The sequence below is a fragment of the Halichondria panicea genome, chromosome 6 (genome assembly GCF_963675165.1).
Source record: "Halichondria panicea chromosome 6, odHalPani1.1, whole genome shotgun sequence".
Classification (NCBI taxonomy): domain Eukaryota; kingdom Metazoa; phylum Porifera; class Demospongiae; order Suberitida; family Halichondriidae; genus Halichondria; species Halichondria panicea.
Window position 1 is genome coordinate 3579895 of NC_087382.1, and position 25744 is coordinate 3605638.

Below are 25744 nucleotides of genomic sequence, written 5' to 3' on the forward strand. Positions count from 1 at the left end.
CTAACTATACATTATTTTGTACACAGGACTGAAAGAGGAGCAACTCTATGCCAAAGCCATAAAAAAGAAGGTCTCCCTTACCTACACCAAAATCCTTGCCCTAGGCCCAGGCCAGGTTGGAAAGTCTACTTTTATTCGCAGATTGTTGGGAATAATGGAAGGAAACATCCTAACATCTCCTCCAGAAACACAGCCTCAATCTAGTACCGGTATTTCAGAGTCGAGAGAAGCTTGTATACAGTATAGAAGAGTAACTTGTGCTGTTACTAAGGAAAAAAAGTGGCGTGTTTTACAACATGAGCTACAGAATCAACTAAGTAGCCTAATGTCACTAGTAGTGAAGCAGTCTCAGCAAAGCCCACAACATGAAACTACTCAATCATCTCAAAATAATAGGCAAAGATCCAGCAAGATTGAAACTGTAGCTAAAGAATCGCTGGTTCAAGTGACTAAAGACAAGAAACATGATCTAGTATTATCTCCTGGTAATGAAGGTGCTGGATTTCAAACCTTGAAATCGTTTCCAGTTACTACTACTCCGCAAGAGCCAATTGCTGGCAGACAAATTCAAAAATTGTTGCCAGTTACTATTCAAGAGCCAATCGCTATCCGACAAAGTGCATTGATGCCTAGGGAATCAGATATTGATAAAACAATTCGAGAATTCAAAGAACTAAAATATGAATGCAGTCATAGACTACATGCAGTGGAATATGAAATGCTCTTTAATATAGCTGACATTGGTGGCCAACCAGCATTTCTAGAAATGCTACCGTCTTTAACTATAGGGCCAGCTCTGTACCTTTTGTTTATTAACCTTAAACAAGATCTAAGTTTAAGATACAGTGTGCCGTTCAAATGTAAAGACTCAAAAACAAATCTTTGTAAAGATTACTCCTATACTTCAGAAGAAGTATTATTTTCGGCACTTTCAAGCATTGCTTGCTTTGGACACCCAGATGAGCAAGTTGAACAGTATGTTCAGAAACCAGAATCAGGTGATAAAGAACGGAAAGATTCTCTTGCATTACTTGTGGGAACTTTTCTTGATGAAGTTAAAAATAAAGAAATAGAATTAACTAACCAGCAGTTGAATGAACGACTAAAAGGCACAGCATTTTATACTGAAGGGCTTGTTCACAGCAAAAGCTTCAGCTTACTAGTGAACAATATGAGTGCAGACGATAGTGAAATAGAAGATCACAGAAATCAACTAGAAACAATACTCACTGAAAAGTTTCGAAAGTATGAAATTCCAACACAATGGTTAATGCTCAGCATCTGTCTTAAGCTTCTTGCTAGAAACCAAAACAAGTATCATGTTTCCTTTAATGATTGCGTCTTGTTGGGGGAGTATTTGGGTATGAACGAAGAGATGGTGAGTGTTGCCTTGCAATTTCTCCACAAATACATTGGGCTTGTTATGTATTTTCCTCGGCATGAAAACCTGAAAAAAATCGTAATATGTGATCCCCAAGTAGTATTTTCAACTATCAGTGAACTAATCTTTAATATTTACGATCACAACAAGAATCAAGTTAGCGAGGCACAGTATGACCGCTTTGTGGAAACTGGATGCTTTTCACCTCAAGATATCATGCTAACACATGTGAAAAAAGATAAGAAGCTTCTTTCTATTACCACTTTAGTTGATCTACTAGCGTACTTAAGCATTGCTGCTAAAGTTCCCGTATCTTCTGGTAAGGACGAGGTGTTGTATTTTCTGCCTGCGGTTCTTCAAACTGCTGAAACAGACTCTATTAAACGAAAGCAAAAAGGAGGAAACGACGAATTGCTTCCAGAACCAATCTGCATTCGATTCAAAACAGGATATATACCTTTAGGATTTGTGTGTGCTTTAGTTGCAAATCTTACCGCTGAAAAAAAATTCGATCTACTTTTTGACGAAAGCAACAAGATCTACAAGAATATGATTCAATTTCGATTCCAAGGTATAATCAATGTCACTATAATTTCTTTGCCAAGATATTGTGAGTTCCGTGTCACTAGGCAGCTCCCAGATGATGATGTCATTGAGTTTTGGAGTGAGGATGGTTGTCCTCTTATCATGGAAACTATACGTACAGTTGCCAATAAAGTTATTCAATCTTTGCAGCATGGCTTGCGTTCAGTGAAAAATGATTCTGAAATATATGATTTTGCTTTCCATGCGCATTGCCAAAGGAATTCCGATGCTGACTTTGGACAGGAATGTCTTGCTAAACTTAACTATGATGATTCCTATCAAGGGATTGACTTAGACAAAAATATTCCGGATAAGGTTATATGCACAAAATGTAAAACTGCTATTCCACTAACTCCCGAAATGATGGTATGGTTTGGTAAGGTAAGTGAAACGCAATACCTAAACTGTGTCAGTAGATGATTCCTATATGAATTATGTTTACAGGTTCCAAGCACTCCTCTAAGAATTTGCGAGCAACCTGCTCGAAAAGGAAATGACATAAGTATACGTGCTGATGGAGTACGACCACTAACATATAAATGGCTTATAGGTGGGATAAAGCTCTGTGATGGTGACGACCACGACTATGACGGCTATACAACAGACAGTCTTATCATTAAAGATAGCGATTTACTGTCGGAAGGTCTTTTCAAATGCCAAGTAAAAGACAGATTTGGCATCTGTGTTGAATCTGATGAGCTTGGTAAGCATTTTAAGTTTGTATATGCAGCAATAATGATCCCTATTTTTAACAGATCTCTTTGAAGATCAGCTCAGAAGAACTTGGAAATTAAAAAAATCAGAAATCAAAAAATTAAAGAGTGAGTAAACATAATTATATAAACTTGATGATTTTATTCCATTTTGACTATTTCTAAAGAAAAAGGATTTGCAAGTATCAGAGAACTGAAACGTCTCCAGCTTAACACGCTGGACTTTAACGAGGGTGAGAAGGAAAGGATGAGACCACTCCTTGCTTCTCTTCAGACAAACAAATCTGACAGTTCTTCAGGTACACATGCTATAATAACTTACATCAGTGTTACGTGTTGATAAACTACTTATACTATGATCATACCTGATGTAAACGTTTGAGACATTCATTTAACAATGTACATTTGAAGGGTAATGGTCGATTGGAAAGCCTTAACAAATAATGCTCAGTCTACCAATGTTGACGTTACTGTTTGTTGTTAAGCTTTCAGTGAGTTATCTTGTACCCTTGTGCATCATGTGTGTGCGCATTTAATATGTACAACCAAAGATATCATATTGTTCTCAGCTTCAGGTAAATTATCTGCTGGAACAAGTAAAGAGTCAAAATGTAATAGTACCGAATTCATTGTGAAGACGCCATCATTAGGTTTGGTTGTTTCAACAAACTATAACACTGTTATTAACTGAACATGCACTCCTATATTAGACGAAGGGTCCCTGTCATCAGAAAGGCTCCAATACTCAGCAGATCCAGTCCAAAGAGTAGAAACTACAATATCATCATCAGCTGGTGGGGACAGTCAAGTCCGTACTAGAAGAGGTATTATTTTATATTTCTAGATAAGTAGCTATAATATTAGCTATTTCGATTATTTGTGCCATAATCTATAATATTTAATATCTGCCCCTCTACAGGACCACCCTCTAATCGAGTCGCTCTCCAAGAACTAATGAGGCGATACAAACTGACTGACGAGCAACTCAATAGTGAAATAAGGAACTCCGATTGTTCATACCTGGCAATATATTTCGATGATGTGGAAATTTATTCAAATGTCATGGAGCTAGCTTCTGCTGAACAAGCTGACGTGAAGAGGTTATGCCATAGCGAAGGAACTCGAGCAGCCATGGTGAAGTGTTTGAAAATCTGGAAAGAACATAATTCTTCTCAAGCAACTTACAGAGCTCTACTGGATATTGCACTGAGTTTGGGGAAAGGAGACACAGCTGATAAAATCTGTCGGCAATTGACCCAATGTAAGTACATGTATATCAGTGCCCCTCCCCTTTTCCTCGCCCCTCTAACAAGCAACTGAGCCGGTAGCTATCCGAATCATGCATGTAACTGAACTCTCACCAGAGAAGTATTTCATAATGAGTACATAGCTAGTAGGTTGTACATAATTATAGGATTGACAGTGCAATTGTGTGTTTTCAATTTTTTGCACAAATTATCACTCTGTTCATATAATTATATACATTTCCACTTGTTGGTGTCTATATAGCTAGACTGCACTCTCAGCTGGTGCACTGTTGATATGACAACCTGTAGTTTATCAAAATGATCTACATATTGTTTCATATTATTGTACAGATCGTACACTGGACATGAAGTGATTACACATGCAGTGTGTTGGATTGTACAAATACTCTAGAAATTGCATGTGACGTGTATTTATAGTTGAAAATAGTTGAAATAGTTGTTCATTTTTAGAAGTTTAATTATTCTTATGGCACAAAGGTGTTGGACTAGCTGTGTAGCTATAATTATATTAATTTTATGTGTATTAGTACATGGCGAGAGATTTAGTATAGAAATGAGGACACTCAAATAAGAATTGGATTTAACTGGAACGCTAGTGTCGCCATGATTTCTGCTGGGTGTGTCTTGATCCCTGGAGTCTACACAATCACAGGACTGGGGGATACTTTACGTAAGTTGTACATTGCCAATTTACATTCAAAAACGCTCTTCAGAAAAGCGTGGCCATATAATGCTCTTACAACATGATTGTCTACTATCAGAGTTATACGTGTACTGTGGTACCTATAGCCTCTTACACAGGCCTGTTGAGAAAAGGAGGCATGTGCAAGATATTTTCTACGTGTATGTATATACTATCTACTCAGTTTCCCATTGATATCCCTCCTCCCCAGTCCTCCCTTTATAGCTGCAGCTGATTTTCTAAGCCCCATGCACCACTCATATACATGTAGATTATCACCATAGTGCTTTCACATGTATAATATATTTACTATCTACTCGACATGCAGTTGTCCATTGACCCCCTCTCCTTCGTAGCCGTTTAACCGGTTCAGGGCTCAGGAGAAGGCCAACACGGCAGTAGAGAGGTCCAGAGGAGACGTGGAGGCTGCCTATGTTAAGAAAGCTACAGAGGACCTTCAGTCGCACACTAAGAGATTCCAGCATTATTATGACAGATACAACAATCATCTACACAGTCTGGATGTAAGTGGTGGAGCGTGAAAACCTCTACTAATTTATAAGCAAATTTTATAAGCAAGTTTAGTGTTCGATTTTGCTAGTTAACTTTGATTTTCCTTAACTTGAGTTTGGAAGGTCTAAGTTCAAACCAACAGTACATCATGTACTAGTTTTTTGGATCATGAGCCATAATTATACTCCTTGTCAGATTGAAATGAAGTTGCTTTAAGAGTCGATTGGTGAAATGAGAGAACTGGAAAGACTCGGACTGGCTCTCGACAAGAAAGGTACGATGTTTGTGTGCATGTATTATAATAGCTGCTTAGTAAATATAAAACCGTAATTAATATAATTATATAGTCATTGGAAGTTTCGTACTGTACATAATTATAACACTGCAGTGTACATATTGCATGTATTAATAGCTGCTTAGTAATATTGAAATATGACCTTAATTTGGAAGTTCGTACTGTACATATAACACTACATATTTTTCTTTATAGTGGTTCGGGTCAAAGGTCAATGTGCTGACGCTGCGATTGGGGCAGAATCTCCCTTCACTCCACAAAAGAAAATCAGTGTTTTCACAACTGGAAAAGCGAAAAACTTTCTCGACGATATTTTCCGATTTCTGCTGAGAGCGAGGAAAATCCTGTCAGCCTCGTATTGCATTGGATACTTTATCCCTGATACAGATGAGGAGGCCCTGGGGGCACATGAAGTATTGCAGGTGAGGGCAGGTGGCTCATCGTGACAGCAGATTATGGTGTATGGAGAAATAGTGAAGCATTTCTTTAAACAATCACAACTTAAATGTTTATCTACTTGCGTGAAGTATTCCATTTTGGTAGAATTTACTACGTGTACCATTGCATTATCGAGTGTAGCAGCGTTGTCTAACAGCCTACTGTAATAGCTAATTTGGTGTGTCACTTCCCAACACACACTCACACACACACACACCCACACACACACACCCCTCAAGGCAAACTAGAGGAAGCAGTGGAGGTGGTCTCGGATATGGTCAATAGACAATACCTACAAACACCACGCTCTAATATGAACAAAGCCGCTGGAAACGTCGACTATCTTTGCAGCAAATATCTCACCGAAATGTCCGTGGTTGCGACAATCACCGATCTGGCAGTAAAAGAAGCGGAAAAGCCTCCACCTCTGCATGCCGCCCCGCCCACTCTACGGGAGGACACCCCGCCCCCTCGTATGGGGGTGATTTCCCTCGACTTCGGACCAGACGTTCCCGACCAACTGGACGAAGAAACAAAGCTCTTGTTTGGCTACTTACGTGAATCTAAGTCTGAAACCACTCCTAAAAAAAAGATAAGCATCGCAACAACCTCAACTAATTCTCCTGTATTAATACGCAAGCAAAGAACTCGATCTAAAAATACCACAAAGTGTTTCCTAAAGAAAGCAGATCACCACTACACCAAGCCACAGCTGCTCAGCGTACGACAATGAGTCATCCAAGAAGCAAACTATTACCAATAAAATCAGAATTACAACAGCTAATAAAAAATGCGGATTATTCCAAAATGGCCGATTTCCTTGGCGATATTTTACTGAACATTCACGACATCGGAGGTCAGCTAGGCTTCTTGGAAATGCTACCAGCCCTGAGCACTGGTCCGGCCATGTATCTAGTGTTCTTAGATCTCAGTAAGGAACACTTGACAAGCTGTACAAAATACCTTTCAGTCGAGATGGCATGGAAATTAATCCCTTCAATTCTGTTCATACTACAGAAGCCACAATCTCTCAAATCCTCACCTCTATTGCCAGTGTCCATTGCATCTCAAGAGATCCCACTCCTCTTATTAATGTTGGCAGAGCTAGTGATGCTCTTAAAGAAAGAATAACAACTTTTGAACAAGTTAAACCGGTAGCAGCCTTGATAGGCACACACAAAGACAAGCTGACTGACCCCGAGAGACAAATCAGCGAGAAAAATGAGGCACTTAAAAAAGTTATCAAAAAGTTCCCTGAAATTATTATTTCTCCAGGATCAGAAGAGCAGAATATTAAGCACAGCGAACCTCTAGACGGATCCCGTACACAATCAGATTCAAAATCTTGTTTCTTCTCAGTTGATAACCTCAATGGAACTGAAGTGTCTGACATCGGACCCGTTCGTAATTTCTTAAGTCGAATAATTTTGTCTCGTTTCAAAAATGCTTCTCTTCCAATTCGACCGAAATGGCTTATTTTTGGGTTGCTTCTTCGAAAACAATTTCAAATAGCTACAATTGAAGATTGCTTTGAATTAGGAGAAATGCTAGAAATGCAGAAAGAAGAAGTAAAAGTGTGTCTCTGGTATCTTCACAACTGTGTTGGTACGATCCTCCATTACACCAACGTACCTGGTGATGACGGTTGGCTCAAAGGTCATGTGATATGCACCCTTCAAGCTATCTTTGATAGCATCAGCCAGTTTATTCTCCTTTCTATGCGAATGCTTCACTCTGGAGGTCCAGTTACCGACTACGAGCAAGCCGAGTTGGTTAAGAAAGGACAGTTTTCGATCAAATCCATTGAAATGTGTTGCAGAAACGTGGAAATGTCTGAACTTATTCCCGCAAAGCATCTCATTAAGTTATTGGAGCACGTCAAACTTCTGTCCCCGATATCTCATAAGGATGAATCATCAGCGGAAGGTGTTCGCATTACCTACTTAATGCCGGCTGTTTTGGAATGTGCTTCAAAAGAGGAGCTGGCGAACCCACCTCCACCAGACACCAACAACCCAGAACCACTCCACATCACATTTAGCTTTGGTTACGTACCAACAGGAGTCTTCTGTGGGCTCATCACTCGACTAGTTTCCCAAGGCCCCCATAAAATCCTCGGATTTAAGTGGAAGTTGGTGGAAGACAGTGTCAAGAGAAACTGCGTCTCTTTCTATGTAGATGGTGTTCACAAGGTGACTCTGCTCTCGCACGAAAAGAGCTACGAAATTCGAGTTTCCTGTGAGGATCCAGAATCTTCTCTGCACGACCTTTGCGCTCATGCACTCTCTGTCGTTCTGTATTTCCTCAAAACTTTGTATGAGAATTTGATTCCATTAATCGCATTCCAGTGTCCCTGTTCCAATCACAAAACCAAACGAGACGTCATTAATTTATGTACTATTTCCGATGGTTCAAAAGTTCGATTTCTTTGTAACGATTCTATGAAGCTCGTTAAATTAAAACCGGAACAACGGATCTGGCTTGGAAAGGTAAGTATTTTTGTAACCATTAATTGTATTAATGATGCCAATTAATTCGCTACAGAACAAGAAGGTTGGTGAGGAAGCTGAACTAGAGGTGCTAAAGTTTACTGAGGATGGCTTCTCCTTCCACTGGACCAAAGAGGGCTCCAGACGTCAGATCAAGACAACTGATGATCGGCCCAACACTCTGAGTTTCCCGGGTGTGAGAGAGGAGGACTTTGGTGACTACCAGTGTGAGGTGAAGGATGCAGCTGCTGGGAAAGTGCTCCTCACTCTCTACACAGCTCTCTACAAAGAAGACACAAGTCAGTTAGCATTGAGATGTATGCCACATTTATACGTTCAATCTTTTTTTATGCTTTTAGAAGAATTTTCTACTAAAAGGAATGAAGAGCCAAAAACAATAGCACTATAAAGACGCCATCATCAGGTTTGATTGTTTCTACGAACTATTCTACAAACACTGTTGTTCACGTTCAATCTTTTACTGGTACAGGTGAATTCTCTACTTTAAGGAATGAAGAGCCAAAAAGCAATGACACTAAATCTATTGTAAAGACACCATCATCAGGTTTGATTGTTTCTACAAACTATTCTACAAACACAGTTGTTCACTGATCACTCCTATATAGATGAGGGATCCCTGTCATCAGAAAGTCTCCAATACTCAGCAGCTCCAGTCCAGAGAGTAGGAACTACATCAGCTGGTGAAGACAGTCAAGTCCGTACTAGAAGAGGTAAATTCACTGCTAAATAACTATTATTATGATATTTTGTATTTTCATCAATGTTAATTCATTTCCTCTCTAATTATAGGATCACCCGCTAATCGAGCCCCTCTCCAAGGACTAATAAATCATTACAGTCTGATTGACGAGCAACTCAACAGTGAAATCAAGAAAGCTGATACTCCCTTTATAGCCGAATATTTCGATAATGCGGAACTTTATTCGAGTGCAATGGGACTAACTCCTGCTGAACAAGCTGATGTGAAGAGGTTGTACCATAGCGAAGGAGTTCAAACGGCCATGATGAAGTGCCTGCAAGTTTGGAAACAGCATAATTCTTCACGATCAACTTACAGAGCTCTACTAGATATCGTACTGAGATTAGGGAAAGGAGACACAGCTGATAAAATATGTCAGCAATTGACCCAACGTAAGTACATGTGTATCAGTGCCCCTCCCCCTTTCCCTCTCCCCTATAAAGCAACTGAGTAGCTATCTTACTCATGTCGAGTTGTAGAGCATATTTATATCCACTTTGTTGGTGTCTTATATCATTTTAGCTAGACTGCACAGCCGCTCTCAGTGCACTGTGATAATGACAACCTATAGTTTATCAAAATGATCTGTTCTATAATTATTATTGTACAGATCGCACACTGGACTGATGAAGTGATTACACATGCAGTGTGTCGGATTGTACAAAATACTCATTAGAACAGATAGTGACATGTAGCTATATAATTGTGTGCCGCTTCATTTATAGTTAAAATAGCTATCCATTTTTAGTAACCGCTGATTTCCACTAGTCATTAGAGACGTTGATATTGCGTGATGTTTCATTTTAGGCTACTTAATACATTTTTGTTACCTTAATTTTACTATTATAGACGGGTACTTATTTTAGCGTTTTCAGATTTTTCTCTGTTTTTAGGGTACTAATTTTGGCTGATTTGTAGCAAATTCATTACCACTCAAAGATGTACAAGTATATGAGTTTTAAGGTTGAATGGAAAGTTTGGAGTCAGATAAAGGGCTAGCTTGCTTAGCGTACTCTCAAAAGTACATTACATTATACAAAAAAAACATTAGAAAAAAGAAAAAAAGAAAATTTTTTTAATGAGATTCATAATTTTTTAATTGCTTTTTATTATTAGCGCGTACTTTAGCGTTAATTACAAATTCGCTAAAATTCTCTAAAATTATAGTACCCGTTTACAATAAGGTAACAAGGTTTTGATACATAATTATAGCGAATGACCACTACAGCTGAACCTTTATTTCGTAACAACTATATAAATTAATTGCCTCTTCTTAACGTTAACTCAAAACATGTCTTAGTACAGCGGAGCTTGCAACGTACATTCATTACAGTAGTGCTACAACACATGACATCATTGAATCAGTGTGCTGGTGGTTTTGTTAACAATGGCTGTGATAGTGAAGGATCACTACAGCTGTTGGATGGTGCACCACGATTAGAGCAGCTCTTTAGCTCTGACCATGTACACTAAACACAATACAGAACAATGTGCAGTACATGCAGACAGTAGACTAGTGGCATGGAAACTATATGAATGTACAAGGTGAGAAGTATAAAGCAGCCAAATGCCTCCACTCTCCTGTTATTAGGTGAGGTGGTTTTGTAATCTTCACCATGCAGCAGCATGAAAACAGAGCATTTGATCTCTCTTATACTGTGTTGCACTGCATTAATGTCGGTGGATTGATCTGTGTTGTATAGCCTCGCCGATTCCAGGCCTCTTGACAATTCAAGCAGCTAGTGTTGAGAGAGGTACCACAATAGTACAGAATTTTAATTAAGTGGGTGCCAAATGTTTGTATTGGGTATATCTGTTAAAATGTGTACATGCCGACTGTTTAATTTATACACAGAATAATCACTGATTATAATTTACTATGTGAAAGTTCAGATAAAAATTATGTTGGAGTAAACCAACTATCTGAGTGCAATGGTGTTTCGTAATACCTGAACCAGAACACTAAATGCTAGCATTAGCTGCAACAAAGCACTGTCACTAGAAATGTTTTTGCTTACATGCAAAGCCTATATATCGCTATTGACCATTATTATAGTATAGTTATAGTGAACAGGAACTTCAGAGCTCCTCAAGATAATCACTACAAGACGACAGAGGTGGGTCAGAACATTTGTAATACTCCCTGCATGCATGTACATGTACTCTAATATCATGAACATGCATGCAGTCACATGTGTAATGGAATTCCCCTTACACACAATAGAGGACTTCATAGAGCTACTGGAGGAGGGTTTCGTGGACACCTTCCGTCACCTGTATCCCGACCTCACTGGAGCGTACACTTACTAGTCATACCGGTTCAACGCCAGAGCCAAGAACACTGGCTGGTGAGTGCTCCCGCATTACTCTAGCAATAGAGTGTATCTGTGTTATCGTGTCCACGATCCTGCTACTAATACCCAACACATGCACACTGTCTTAGTTATCCACCACCCCCACCACCCACACACACCACACACACTAGATGACGAGGCAAAGAAGGTAGCTTCACAGGCACAAGCAGACGCTCGCTGGATCATAAGAAACACAAAGCCTTGTCCACATTGCAGGTACGTTGGAATAGAGTATAGAACAATAATATTTAGAGTTACTGTACATAATTATACGTTTCATTGTTGTCTGATTTCAATATTTCCTTATAGAGCTCCAATTCAGAAGAACGACGGATGCAATCACATGACTTGTAAACAGGTACGGACTTAACATAATTATTAGACTGGGAACGGTTGCACCTAGTTCATTTTTTTTGCTTCTAGTGTCGCCATGATTTCTGCTGGGTGTGTCTTGATCCCTGGAGTCTACATAACCACAGAACTGGGGGATACTTTACGTATGTCGTACATTGCCAATTTACATTCAAAAACGCTCTTACAACTGATCGATTGTCATCTATAGCTAGCTATGTGTACTATAGCTTTGCTGTTCTCATAACTTTTTCAGTTCATATTTCACACAAATGTCACAAATGATATGGGCAACAGATATCAATCTTGTCTATTGACCTAGCTCCCTCCTTTTCCTTCATAGTGTGAATCGGTACCGTTGCAGTTTTAATTTATTCAACAAATACTTTTTTAGAGGCCATTCCATGAAATTCAGTTGTCTATTGACCTCCCTCCCCTTTGTAGCTGTAACCGGTTCACTGCTCAGGAGAAGGCCAACACGACAGTGGAGATGTCCAGAGGAGACATGGAGGCTGCCTATGTTAAGAAAGCTACAGAGGACCTTTAGTCACACACTAAGAGATTCCAGCATTATTATGACAGATACAACAATCATCTACACAGTCTGGATGTAAGTGGTGGAGCGTGAAAAATCTCTCGAGATGGTCAATAGACAATACCTCCAAACACCACGCTCTAAAATGAACGAAACCGCTGGAAACCTCGACTACCTTTGCAGCAAATATCTCACCGAAATGTCCGTGGTTGCGACAATCGCCGATCTGGCAGTAAAAGAAGCGGAAAAGCCTCCACCTTCGCGTGCCACCCCGCCCACTCCACGGGAGGACAGCCCGCCCCCTCGTATGGGGGTGATTCCCCGGCTTTGGACCAGACGTTCCCGACCAACCGGATGGAGAGAGGCGCTTCCGTTTGATTGGTCTATTGAATCCCGATGGAACATTGCATATTTTACGAGTACCAGAAGAGGAGTTTCAATTTCTTAGGGCCCCAGCAGACTAATTAGCGTTATGTGAATGTACTTGTGAACTACATGTATATAATAATTATGAGTATTCTATTCAACAATTTAGCTGTGTGTGTGTATGTATAAACATGTTATTTTTCATGTTGTTTGCACAGTCGTCATTAATATTTTGTTATTAATTAAAAGGCACCTCTGCCCCGAAGCAGCCATTGTGATCAAACTCTGCAGATCCACCCCCTTTCTATGGTTCGTAACACGCCGACCGTTTCATATTTTAAAGACAGAATAATCACTATTATTTATGATAATAATTATATGCTAGACTAGCCAATTAGCGTTAATTGCAATGGTATCTCATACCTCCCCCCCCCACTCAAATATATACCCGAAGCATTTGAACACTAAAAGCTAGCTGCAAACAAAGCACTGCATGTCAGTCGTCACTATAGCCTGTTTTACCATAATAATTATTATAGTTAGAGAACAGGCATTTTTAGATGTCTGATAATACCCCCTGTATGCATGTACATGTACCCTATGATTTATTCATGAACATGCATGCAGTCACATGTGTAATGGAATTCCCCTTACACACAATAGAGGGTGTGTCATGTCTGTGGTGAGGGTATTCATATCATTCCAAGCTTCCATTCAATATTAAACTGCAGCCTTCACACATCTCTGGTTTCTATAATATGGGACAGTTCCAGTCTGCTGAGTAAGTGATGGTCTTATAGCCTAACATTTTTATTGCTTTTAAACAGGAAACAGGCCGTGGAGTTATCGAATGCTGCTAGAGATGGTGATGTTAGCAAAGTGAAGTCCCTGCTGGCACGTGGGGCCAACCCTAACCACCCCGAGTACCATCTATTACACATTGTTTGTTGGAATGGTAACCTGGAGACAGTGAAGGCATTTGTTGAGGCTGGAGCAGACACTGGGAGATGGAATGCTCGGGGCAGGTCTCCATTTCATTGTGCAGCCTGGGGGGGTCGTAAGGAGGTGTTGGTTTACTTGATCAGGGATTGCAAGTGCAGTGCTGGTAAGTAGTTTTCCATTCACTAACGGTTGCTACATAACTCCCCCGGCCAACTATAGCAACTTTTCATATTGCAAATGTTTTTATGGGACTGTAATATCAGTTTGAAACGTATACAGAATACAAGGCTTTGACTTCTTAATTTTGATGATGAGTTGGTTATGTACACGAACTATTCATTCTGACACCTTGAGGGCCTGGTTTATTTGGATGGATATTTAGGAATGCACCTATAATTTATAAATGAACACACTATTTGTGATACCAACATTCACTTTGTGTATAGATACCAGGGACCAGAATAACAATACTCCACTCCACTATGCATGCTCTGGTGGTCACCCAGGTGTGGTGCAGTACTTAGTGGAGGAGGCCCACTGTGACATCAGTGAGTACCACAATTTTATCTGTCTCCGTATCATGTATACCAATGCATGTGTTAACATAATTATACAAATGTGGTAACATGACTGTTATTTCAGATGCACTGAACAATGACAACGATACTCCACTCCGCGATGCATGCTATTGGGGTAAACTAGATGTGGTGCAGTACTTGGTGGAGGAGGCCCACTGTGACATCAGTGAGTGTATCATCCGTATACCAATGCATGTGTTAACAAATGACTGTTATTTCAGATGCACCAGCGAACAAGTACAACAGTACTCCACTCCACATTGCATGCTCTCGTGGTCACCAAGATGTGGTGCAGTACTTGGTGGAGGAGGCCCACTGTGACATTAGTGAGTGTATCATAATTTTATTTGTCCCTGTGTACAAATTTGTTATTTTGAAAACTTTCAGATGTACGGAACGACAACAAAGAGACTGTACTTCATGTAGCCTGTGGTATCTACCTATCTACAATTTGTGAGTCAAAGTAATAAAGATTAAAGTAACTACATAGCCCTAAAAAGTACTTGTTCGTACAAACCAGAAATAAGAGTATATGCATGTAATAGATATAGCATGAGACCGAGTGTTTTGAAATATACAGGTACAAGCACAAGGGTGAAGCTCCGAGGGCGAGTTGCTTGTATATTTCAATGAAACACGAGGATTCTCATGCTATAATATTCTGCAGCTAGGACGACCCCTTACCAAAACGTGTAATAGAACACGGAAGGAACTGTATGACTTTTATTACACCCTTGTAACCCATATAAAATTCAGGGGGGTAGCTTAATAGTTTCCTAGTTGCCCAGAAACCCACTTGCTTGCTGAAAAATGGGTGGGGCTGATCATGTGCTGAAGTTAATATTGACCACGAGTAGATTAATATCTATAGCCTCGATTCCAGGCCGCTTGAACAAGGCGGCCTGGTATACCTTGTATGCGCATGCACGAAATAATTGACAACAATTTCATCACACAAATTGTAAAAAAACGGACAAAGTTACAAAAGGGAATAATACGTATGACAATGTGACCACAATGCATATGGCAGCTTTCAGAGACACTAATCAAAGTAGAATAATTATGCTGCAGCAGTGTTGCTTCTTCTAGCTCTGTTTATCAAAGAGACAGTTCAAGAAAGTCTCCCAGACAGCTAGAGCTGCCAGCTAGGAAGAGTGGTGGACTCTTTAATACATCAGTAGATCTTGAGTGAATAACCTCCTGAGTGTCGAGTTAAAGCTTATTAAAAGCTTTCAGGAGTAATCATTAGCTTCTTTATCTTCAGCAATGACTTCTTGTCGAACATAAAGGCAAGATTTAGTAGCAGAACACTTGCCTGGTCTATATTACCACAGCCTCATCAGGGGACCCACAGGAACACATCATGCCTTTCCTATAACATCTGTAGCCTTACAGTGTAGGGTGTCGTTAAGTAGAGACTTGGCTTGATACAATAAAGGGCGTAAGAACTCAGTCATCTTTGCACAATACTTCTATGTAACGGACTGTAAAATCAGAATACAAATAGTATACGGTTTATTTTACTGACAGTATCCACAAATACACGGATTACCCCCTTTTTGGGGTAATGTACACGCATGCGCATATACAAGGTATACCAGGCCGCCTTGTTCAAGCGGCCTGGAATCGAGGCTAATTAATATCCAGTCTGTATTTATTGTGCCTATTAATAGTAGTTACCTTCTGCAATCCAAGATAAGAGACCAAGATCAGTCCAGTTCCTCTACTACTGCTCAGAGTCAGACTCCAGACTGTATCTTACAGTGTATATACTGCTATAAATGACTGGAGACTAGCAAGAGTATGGATTGATATCTAGCCTAGATTTATTTCAATGCCTATTATTAATGCTTCTGCAATCCAAGATAAGAGACCCAGGGGCGGATCCAGGGGTGATTATGAGGGGCTGAAGCCCCCCCCTTTTGAAAAACTACCTAGACGTCTATGTATTGCTAGTCTGAGGTTACAACAATTTTGCCACCAACCTAGTCTCGAATACCCGCCTCAACCTAAAAGCTTGATGCGGGTATTCGAGACTACCACCAACCTTGTTACTTATGCATCTGCATGTAGACTCACTGACTTAAGAGATGCTATAGACAATAGCCAAGTCTAGCTACTAAGAGTATATAAAGGATGTAGGCTAGCTAGCTGGACATGCATACTATACTATACTATACTGTACTACTAGCTAGCTAGAACTAATAAAGTGCATAGGTCAACTATTGCTGTTGCTGAGTCAGCTCCTTGTGCAATGTTTTGTAACCTCGATCATATCCCAGGCCTCTTTTCCTAGGCCTTGTGAAGGAGGCTATTGTGCATGCTGTTGAGCTGCAACATGGAGACTTTTTCAGCTAGTTGCAAGGAAGCAGCCTTATCTCCTCTCACTCTCAGTGCAGTCTGGGTAGGCATTGTGATTATTTCATGTACCAAGAGTGCATGAATGTAGATGTCTACAGTATACATCCTTTTGTTGATTAGAACGAGTTTTTTGTATTAACTTTTTCATATTCAGTATTCACTTATTAATATGACAGTTCAAAGGTAAAAGTGTGAGCAAATTGTAAAAAGCAAAAAATTTCGCCTCGATGCTCCCCCTCCCATACTCACCCCCTGGGTGGCTCCACCACCCTTGTACGGGGCTTCGCCCCTTTCTACTAGCCCCCCCCCTTTCATTTTTCCTGGATCCGCCCCTGAGACCTGATTGTCAGCCCAGTTCCTCTACTGCATGCTCAGACTCCAGACTGCATGTATATGCAGTCTGGAGTCTGAGCATGCACCACAATCTGATTCTCAGCCACCAACCTCAGAGCTCATACCCACTGTCAATGCCAATGGTACTGATCCTGGTAGTACATTTGTACTTAAAACTAAAAGTTTAGGAGATGAGGCCGAGGAGAACTGAAGCTACGACTTATCAAAAATGCAGCCATAAGGGGTGTAACCGGCATAATTAAGGGGCATGGCACATGACGTGGGCGTGGTCTCAAAATTTCCGCGGCGCTTATTCCTTCAAAAACCCAAATGTCTAGCTATGCCCCTGAAATTATAAAATTCTTATATAATTATACAATACAGTGCATGTACAGTATAGACTCTCTGAAGTACGGCCACCTCGTTATACCGTCCATTTGGCTTGGCACGGAATGCTAGCTATATGTTTACTGCACAAAACTCATCCTGAAGTACGGCCACTCGCTATTCCGTTTACCGGCCAGTGCTGTCTGTCCCAAACAAGGTTTTCAATGTAATTTTATACGTATATTACAGCCGGATATGACGTTTGGGTATGGTTTAGCAAATAAAATTGGATTACACTTAAATAGAGAACAGAATGATTCATTATCCTTGAGACAAGAACCGCAAAAGTAGTCATTAGATTCGAGGTAAGGTCGTTTTTAAGCTGCTGCTATTTCCTGAGATACAGCCACCTCGCTATTCCGGCCAAGCTGCATGGTCCCAAGGGTGACCGGATTAACGAGAGTCTACTATTATTATAACCAACTGCATTCCCGTTCAATATTGTATTGATAATGCAATCCCAACTTTAGATGCGGCATGGCGGCATTCCAGTGAGCTTGCAGTGGTGCAGTACTTGGTTGAGAAGGCTAACTGTGACATCAGTGAGTTTATTTAAATGTAATGTGTACAGTCTTTTGACCATTAACACGTGTATGCAGATGCAACTGATGATCAAGGCAGGACACCACTTGACTTAGCTAAAGAGAGTCATGACAAGGTCATTGTTGACTACCTCAAGACTCGACAAGAATCATCTAGACAATCAGGCAAGCTATGAAAAATCATTTCACCAGCGTCCTAAATAATTGACATAGCTGTATAATTATTATTATATATAAAGAGATTAGTGATGTGCATAATAAAATTTCTATCCCGAGGAATTCCTAGTAAATTGTTATCTCAGTACATTTTCCTCAATGTAAAAACTTTCATGCCAGCAAAGGCTTCACCATGATACAGTAATTTTAACTATACTTTACTATAGCTATATATAATTTTATAGTCAGCTATTATATAATTTTATAATTTTGTAGTCAGCTATATATAATTTTATAGTCAGTCACACTACACTTCCTTGTACATTCAGGAAAAGATGATGTTGGGAGTCAAACAGCTGTTCCACTCACACAAGACGAGGCTGATGCTCTGCAGAAGCTTCTCGAGGGAGCACAAGTCAACATTGGTCATCCCATTGTTGCTGGCACAACCACTCTGGAGGATGTTCAGCAGCTGCTTACTCAGAGAGGACTGGAGATTATGGCCGTCAACCTCAGGATAAGACTCAGACAAAGTAAATTTATCTATAAACGCGATTTAGCACTTTTTTAACGGTCATAAAAAAACCGCAACCTCTAACTCTGCTTTTCCATCCCAGTGCAGTATTAAAATACGCGATTTTTGCTAGCTATAGGTGTTCTATCACGTGATCTCTATAGCCTCGTGTACGGCTTGACCTATTAAACCAGTTTTTTACCTGGCTACATTTGATTCCGTTCATAAAAGTAACTTAAAGCACTTTCTGAATTAAGCATCTCTTGACTCCTTTTTTACGAAAATGCTTTTAATCTACTAATCTTCATAATTATAATTATAATTGGATATTACACTGAGTTTGGGGAAAGGAGACACAGCTGATAAAATCTGTCATCAATTGACTCAACGTAAGTACATACATGCACGTGTATCAGTGCCCCTCCCCCTTTCCCTGCCCTCTAACAAGCAACTGAGCCGGTAGCTATCCGACTCATGCATGTAACTGAAATCACACCAGAGAAGTATTTCATAATGAGTACATAGCTAGTAGGTTGTACAAGTATAGGATTGACAGTGCAATTGTGTGTTTTCAATTATTGCACAAATTATCACTCTGTTCATAATTATATACATTTCCACTTGTTGGTGTCTATATAGCTAGACTGCACTCTCAGCTAGTGCACTGTTGATATGACAACCTATAGTTTATCAAAATACATATAATTATTATTGTACAGATCGTACACTGGACTGATGAAGTGATTACACATGCAGTGTGTCGGATTGTACAAAATACTCTAGAAATTGCATGTTACATAGATTCACCCCTACTTGATGATCGATTTGATCATACGAAGAAGACTATACTGACTGAGCAATAAAATTATAGCCATTTTCATAGATACAATTACATTCAAATTTTCTCATGCAAATGTACAGTGGAATTGTTAGATCACAATAACAACTATTCAGTAATAACAACTTTTCTGTTACATAATTGTACATGAATAGATTGTATTATAAAAATAATTATAACATGTACGCCAGAATAACAACTGAAACCAAAAAACAATTATAATATAATTATGAAAGTATATACAATAATAAAACTAGACAACGTTCAGACATTGCATGACAGTATCTAAACTGAGAGCAGGCTACAGCCCACAGAGGACAGCCGATACCACCTGCAGAGAAAGAGAAACACTCAATAAGGTACCACACACTTGGAGGTATGGATATATACACCTGACCTGGTTGTCCAGTGGGGAAGGCCAGGAGTGGAGACACTGGATGGAACAGTTCAGTGGGGAAAATGGCAACTGGTCTCCGACGATTCAACATGACGACACCAATATGCATTATCAACTACGAAACGGCATGACAACAATTAGCAATGGTAGAGAGGGATGTATGTGCTCTCACTATTAACAATGAACTCCCTCCACTCAACACGGCACTCAGCTTCGTCAACCGTGACTTGACCCTTCTCTAAGGGAATGTTTTGTTAATGGTAGCTAGCTATAGTTACAATAGCACAGACCTTTCACCTGAAGCTCTCTGTCCTTCTGATTGATTCTCCTCTGAAGTCTGGCATGATCTGAAAAATTGTCCTGTCAGATATAATCGATAGTGGTATCCATACATAAGTTTCATCTCACCATCATATTAACGTGCTGCAACTGTTGCTTTATATCTGATACTTCTCTCTTCAGGCTAACCAAGTCAGGAGTCTCAGAGGCGTACCAATACACCAACTAGATACGTGTGTTAAAACTATATAATTATAGTAAACTTACTTTGTTAGATAGCTTGGGGACTCCATAATCTGAGCAGCTTGGTGAGCAGCACTGTTCCTAAGACAAGACAAGACACAGGAGGTTCCAGTTGATCACAACACTCTCCATGGCAGTAAGAATGAAGGGATATTCCCTAACAGTAGTTCTACACTGCACTTACAGGTAGGGTTTTTCCCTATGCAATGTGGCCACCATTGATTGTTGTTGTGCCACTGCTGTCTAGTCTACGTCTGTTTCCAAGAGCTCTCTCACTATCTGCAGTCCAAGTTATGCCAAAAGAAAGAAAAAGAAAGGTTCTAGAATCTAGTGTAGAACTTACTTTGATAGCCTGTTGCTAGCTAGCTAGTCTCGAATACCTGCCTCAACCTAAAAGCTTGAGTCTGGTCAAACTCACATTGTGGTTTGGTTCAAGAGCAAAGTGTAAACCTCGATTTGAGGCCACGGATGGGCGTATAAGTGTGTCCAGGAATTTCTTGGACATTTAATTGGCCACAAGTGGGTGTGGAACATGAATAAAATTATAGTCTACATGAATATCATTATAGCTAACCGCCACAGCAGCATGGATTGTTACGAATTAGCCCCAGACATGCAGAAGGCGACGTAGGAAAATTCATGGAGAGAGTTGTAAGGATATGATACTAGCAACAGGACCTTTGGAACACCTTGTCGAAATTAACAGCCTAAATGCTCATTTATGTGAATGTGACCGTCGACCATGGTTTCATGGCCCTCTAGCTCTGTGCAATGATGGCTTCAAGCTCAGTGTTTTTCTCGTAGGCTTTCAACTCCTAGCCTTAATTGATACACTGTCTGATATAGCCCTCTGTGTATGTTCTGTCCCTAACATGCGGTGGCTTGTGGCTTTATCACTATGCTTGTGGGCGTGTAGTCCACTTGACTTTGCTGACTGTGCAGAACAAAGTTCATATGTGAGTTGGACCAGACTCAAGCTTTTAGGTTGAGGCGGGTATTCGAGACTACTAGCTAGCTGTAGAGATGTATTTGTTTATATATCTACCTATATAGCTACTGAGTACTGTGCTATTTTACCTCATACCAACACCCACATAACCAGGAGACTCCTGCTGCTGTAGGAGGAGGCTCTGGCTCCACCATTGAGGAGGTACGTCACTGACACACACACCTCACACATTGTGTCCACGTAGTCTCATGAATCAGCCGCACTAGGAATGTCCGTCTGAGCACCACTTTAGTCTAGAGGTTATTGCACAATGGAATTTTAATTGTCATTACGTCAGTGTCAAAACCAATTAGTTCCAACGCATGCAAAAGGTCAACCGCGAACGCTTGACTTAGCAGCTATGAATTTTTGTTTGGCTTGCTCCAAGAACTTGCTAAAAGATCAAGAAAAAGGTTGTACAGCACTAGTGCAGTCAACATAGCTCCTTGACTGGCTAACAGTAGCGCTGACTAGCGCTATAATATAAATGCGTCCTGCTGCATACGCTTCTTTTCATTCTTTATTTCCTTTAATTTTGTCAATCCTTGATCTGATTAGTCTGGTCGGAATTCTGACCTGACCAAAAAAGTTTGTACTTTGTACTCAGATGGACATTCCTAGTGCGGCTGATTCACGAGACTAGTGTCCACGTACGTACGTATATATCCCCAGGCACTTCCTGTGAAGAAAATCAAAACGACAGAAGCTACTGATGGAGAGGCTGTGAGCAAAGGGAAGGGCAAGGAAAACAAGACGAACTGGGATGGTATCGAATTGGGACAAACTAAAGACTGGAGGTATACATTCCAACTATGTTATCAACTGATACTGGTCACATGTACTCAGACCATGGACCAGCTCATGGAATGTAAACGGAATCAGAGTGTGGATAAAGGTATCGTTTCCTCCGTCCTCAAAAATTACAATTATTAACCAACCGCATTTTATACACTGTGTACAGAATGGTGGTCTGGAGTACATTGCACGAGAATACCCAGACATATTCTGTGTACAAGAAACCAAGTGTATTGAGAAAGAGCTTCCTATGGTAGGACAGCCACTGTACACACACACTCACCCCCCCCCCACACACACACACACACACACTCACCCCCCCCCACACACACACACACACACTCACCCCCCCCCCACACACACACACACACACTCACCCCCCCCCACACACACACACTCACCCCCCCCACACACACACACACTCAACCTTCCCCCCCCCACACACACACACACTCAACCCCCCCCCACACACACACACACACACCCCCCACACACACTCTCACACAACCCCCCCCACACACACACAGAACCAGCTCGGTATTCCTGGCTACCACGTCTACTGGCACTCCGCAGAGAAGAAAGGCTACAGCGGTGTGGGGTGAGGCATATTCACCAACTGTTGTGTGGTTAGTTACAAGTATTGTGCAGGCTGTACTCCAAAGAGAAGCCAATTTCAGTGACCAATGGTTTGGGAATTAAGAAGTTTGATTGTGAGGGTAGGATCATCACTGCTGAATATGAGCACTTCTATTTCCTTACATCTTGTAAGTTGGTTCTGATTTTATTTAGATTCCTATTGTCACTGTTATGTTGTGCCCTGTGTATATAGATGTGCCCAATGCTGGTGATGGCCTCAAGAGGCTCTCGTACAAGCAAGACTGGGATAGGGACCTCAGAGAGTACATGAAGAAACTAGATCTCAGTCCTTCTCTGTGGGGACCTCAATGTGGCCCATAAAGAGATAGGTACCTTCAGAGTTTGCCTTGACTTTGTGTACATGCATGTGTGTATCTACGTGTAGATTTAAAGAACCTCAAGACAAACACAAAGACAGCTGGTTTCACGCCCGAGGAGAGACAGGACTTCACAGAGCTACTGGAGGAGGGTTTCGTGGACACCTTCCGTCACCTGTATCCCGACCTCTCTGGAGCGTACACTTACTAGTCATACCGGCTCAACACCAGAGCCAAGAACACTGGCTGGTTAGTGCTCCTGCATTACTCTAGCAATAGAGTGTATCTGTGTTATCATGTCCACGATCCTGCTACTAATACCCAACACATGCACACACTGTCTTAGTTATCCACCACCCACACACACCACACATACTAGATGACGAGGCAAAGAAGGTAGCCTCACAGGCACAAGCAGACGCTCGCTGGATCATAAGAAACACAAAGCCTTGTCCACACTGGTACGTTGGAATAGAGTATAGAATCAATAGAACAATAATATTTAGAGTTACTGTACATAATTATACGTTTCATTGTTGTCTGATTTCAATATTTCCTTATAGAGCTCCAATTCAGAAGAACGACGGATGCAATCACATGACTTGTAAACAGGTACGGGCTTAACATAATTATTAGACTGGAAACGGCTGCACCTAGTTCATCTTTTGTTGCTGTAGTGTCGCCATGACTTCTGCTGGGTGTGTCTTGATCCCTGGAGTCTACATAACCACAGAACTGGGGGATACTTTACGTAAGTCGTACATTGCCAATTTACATTCAAAAACGCTCTTACAACTGATTGTCATCTATAGCTAGCTATGTGTACTAGCTTTGCTGTTCTCATAACTTTTTCAGTTCATATTTCACACAAATGTCACAAATGATATGGGCAACAGATATCAATCTTGTCTATTGACCTAGCTCCCTCCTTTTCCTTTGTAGTGTGAATCGGTACCATTGCAGTTTAATTTATTCAACAAATACTTTTTTAGAGGCCATTCCATGAAATTCAGTTGTCTATTGACCTCCCTCCCCTTTGTAGCTGTAACCGATTCACTGCTCAGGAGAAGGCCAACACGACTGTGGAGAGGTCCAGAGGAGACATGGAGGCTGCCTATGGTAAGAAAGCTACGGAGGACCTTCAGTCGCACACTAAGAGATTCCAGCATTATTATGACAGATACAACAATCATCTACACAGTCTGGATGTAAGTGGTGGAGCGTGAAAAACCTCTAGATAATTCTAGCAAGTTTAGTTTTGATTTTGCTAGCTAGTTTTGAGTGCCCATAACTTGACTTTGGAAGGTCCAATTTCATGTAGGATGCGTTCTGTAGCTCTAAGGGAGGTCTATTTATCAAAATGGGGTGTGTTTAAATCATGTAGGCCAATATTTTTTCTCCTTGTCAGATTAAAATGAAGTTGCTTCAAGAGTCGACTGGTAAGATGAGAGAACTGGAAAGACTCGGACTGGCTCTCGACAAGAAAGGTACGATGTTTGTGTGCAAGTATTATAATAGCTGCTTAGTAATATTGAAATATGACCTTAATTTGGAAGTTTGTACTGTACATATAACACTACATACTTTTTTTATAGTGGCTCGGGTCAAAGGTCAATCTGATGCCACCATTGGGGTGAACTCTCCTCTCACTCCACAAAAGAAAATCAGTGTTTTCACAACTGGAGAAGCGAAAAACTTTCTCGACGATATTTTCCGAATTCTGCTGAGAGCGAGGAGAATCCTGTCAGCCTCGTATTGCATTGGATACTTCATCCCTGATACAGATGAGGAGGCCCTAGCTGGGGGCACATGAAGTATTGCAGGTGAGGGCAGGTGGCTCATCGTGACAGCAGATTGTGGTGTATGGAGAAATAGTGAAGAATTTCTTTAAACGATCACAACTTAAATGTTTATCTACTTGCGTGAAGTATTCCATTTTGGTAGAATTTACTACGTGTACCATTGCATTGTCGAGTGTAGCAGCGTTGTCTAACAGCCTACTGTAATAGCTAATTTGGTGTGTCACTTTCCAACACACACTCACACACACACACTCACACCCACACACACACCCACTCACACTCACACACCCACTCACACACCCCACACCCCTCAGGGCAAACTAGAGGAAGCAGTAGAGGTTGTCTCGGAGATGGTCAATAGACAATACCTCCAAACACCACGCTCTAAAATGAACGAAGCCGCTAGAAACGTCGACTACCTTTGCAGCGAATATCTCACCGAAATGTCCGTGGTTGCGACAATCGCCGATCTGGCAGTAAAAGAAGCGGAAAAGCCTCCACCTCCGCGTGCCACCCCGCCCACTCCACAGGAGGACAGTCCGTCCCCTCGTATGGGGGTGATTCCCCTCGGCTTTGGACCAGCCGTTCCCGACCAACCGGATGGAGAGAGGCGCTTCCGTTTGATTGGTCTATTGAATCCCGATGGAACATTGCATATTTTACGAGTACCGGAAGAGGAGTTTCAATATCTTAGGGCCTCAGCAGACTAATTAGCGTTATGTGAATGTACTTGTGAACTACATGTATATAATAATTATGAGTATTCTGTTCAACAATTTAGCTGTGTGTGTGTATGTATAAACATGTTATTTTTCATGTTGTTTGCACAGTCGTCATTAATATTTTGTTATTAATTAAAAGGCACCTCTGCCCCGAAGCAGCCATTGTGATCAAACTCTGCAGATC

The 25744-nt window shown here is 40.8% G+C and overlaps 3 protein-coding genes, 2 long non-coding RNA genes and 1 pseudogene across 14 annotated transcripts in view; 5 read left to right on the forward strand and 1 right to left on the reverse strand.

The window, feature by feature from the left end:
• LOC135337431 (uncharacterized) overlaps positions 1–19554 on the forward strand; it is a 58839-nt gene extending 39285 nt beyond the window's left edge. For 4 of the 8 annotated variants that reach the window (XM_064533362.1, XM_064533363.1, XM_064533366.1 and 1 more), the window contains 8 exons: positions 27–2347; positions 2411–2669; positions 2722–2787; positions 2847–2978; positions 3249–3329; positions 3390–3503; positions 3599–3940; positions 4278–4476. In XM_064533362.1, the coding sequence (XP_064389432.1) occupies positions 27–2347; positions 2411–2669; positions 2722–2787; positions 2847–2978; positions 3249–3329; positions 3390–3503; positions 3599–3940; positions 4278–4300 (3338 nt within the window). In that variant the 3' untranslated portion in view covers positions 4301–4476. Of the gene's footprint in view, positions 1–26; positions 2348–2410; positions 2670–2721; positions 2788–2846; positions 2979–3248; positions 3330–3389; positions 3504–3598; positions 3941–4277; positions 4477–8990; positions 9096–9174; positions 9517–19262 lie in introns of those variants that run through there. The other 4 variants (XM_064533364.1, XM_064533365.1, XM_064533367.1 and 1 more) reach the window with 4 other exon arrangements.
• On the forward strand, positions 10591–12961 carry LOC135337464 (uncharacterized). Its single transcript, XM_064533404.1, has 4 exons — positions 10591–11694; positions 11788–11836; positions 11902–11975; positions 12274–12961. Exons 1-4 carry the CDS (start codon positions 11552–11554, stop codon positions 12374–12376), a joined length of 369 nt encoding a protein of 122 aa, XP_064389474.1. The 5' UTR covers positions 10591–11551; the 3' UTR covers positions 12377–12961.
• Positions 13481–14297, forward strand: LOC135337153 (notch-regulated ankyrin repeat-containing protein-like). The gene is made up of 3 exons (XM_064533055.1): positions 13481–13511; positions 13558–13835; positions 14119–14297. The coding sequence occupies exons 1-3, from the start codon at positions 13489–13491 to the stop codon at positions 14295–14297; spliced, it is 480 nt and encodes a 159-aa protein (XP_064389125.1). The 5' UTR covers positions 13481–13488.
• LOC135337473 (uncharacterized) lies at positions 14315–18042 on the forward strand. Its single transcript, XR_010395142.1, has 5 exons — positions 14315–14416; positions 14472–14576; positions 14638–14703; positions 17802–17873; positions 17931–18042. It is a non-coding gene; the product is annotated as an uncharacterized LOC135337473 (long non-coding RNA).
• On the reverse strand, positions 19493–20320 carry LOC135337465 (uncharacterized). 3 transcript variants are annotated; one of them, XR_010395118.1, is made up of 5 exons: positions 20187–20320; positions 20069–20125; positions 19951–20016; positions 19779–19893; positions 19493–19712 (listed from the first exon to the last, which is right to left on the reverse strand). It is a non-coding gene; the product is annotated as an uncharacterized LOC135337465 (long non-coding RNA). The 3 variants fall into 3 exon arrangements; XR_010395116.1 differs by having other exon boundaries at positions 20069–20138; positions 20187–20312; XR_010395117.1 differs by having other exon boundaries at positions 19951–20125.
• A 225-nt stretch (positions 20321–20545) lies between these two features.
• LOC135337208 (DNA repair nuclease APEX1-like) lies at positions 20546–25706 on the forward strand (annotated as a pseudogene).
• Positions 25707–25744: the final 38 nt, after the last annotated feature.

Excerpts from the sequence above, each read along its gene's own strand:
- LOC135337464 (XM_064533404.1), top strand. The coding sequence starts at position 11,552 with ATGCACACTGTCTTAGTTATCCACCACCCCCACCACCCACACACACCA. Across the intron at positions 11,695-11,787 it reads AAGCCTTGTCCACATTGCAG|AGCTCCAATTCAGAAGAACG; the intron begins GTACGTTGGAAT and ends ATTTCCTTATAG. Across the intron at positions 11,976-12,273 it reads AGAACTGGGGGATACTTTAC|CTGTAACCGGTTCACTGCTC; the intron begins GTATGTCGTACA and ends TCCCCTTTGTAG.
- LOC135337153 (XM_064533055.1), top strand. The coding sequence starts at position 13,489 with ATGGGACAGTTCCAGTCTGCTGA. Across the intron at positions 13,512-13,557 it reads GGACAGTTCCAGTCTGCTGA|GAAACAGGCCGTGGAGTTAT; the intron begins GTAAGTGATGGT and ends GCTTTTAAACAG. Across the intron at positions 13,836-14,118 it reads GGATTGCAAGTGCAGTGCTG|ATACCAGGGACCAGAATAAC; the intron begins GTAAGTAGTTTT and ends CTTTGTGTATAG.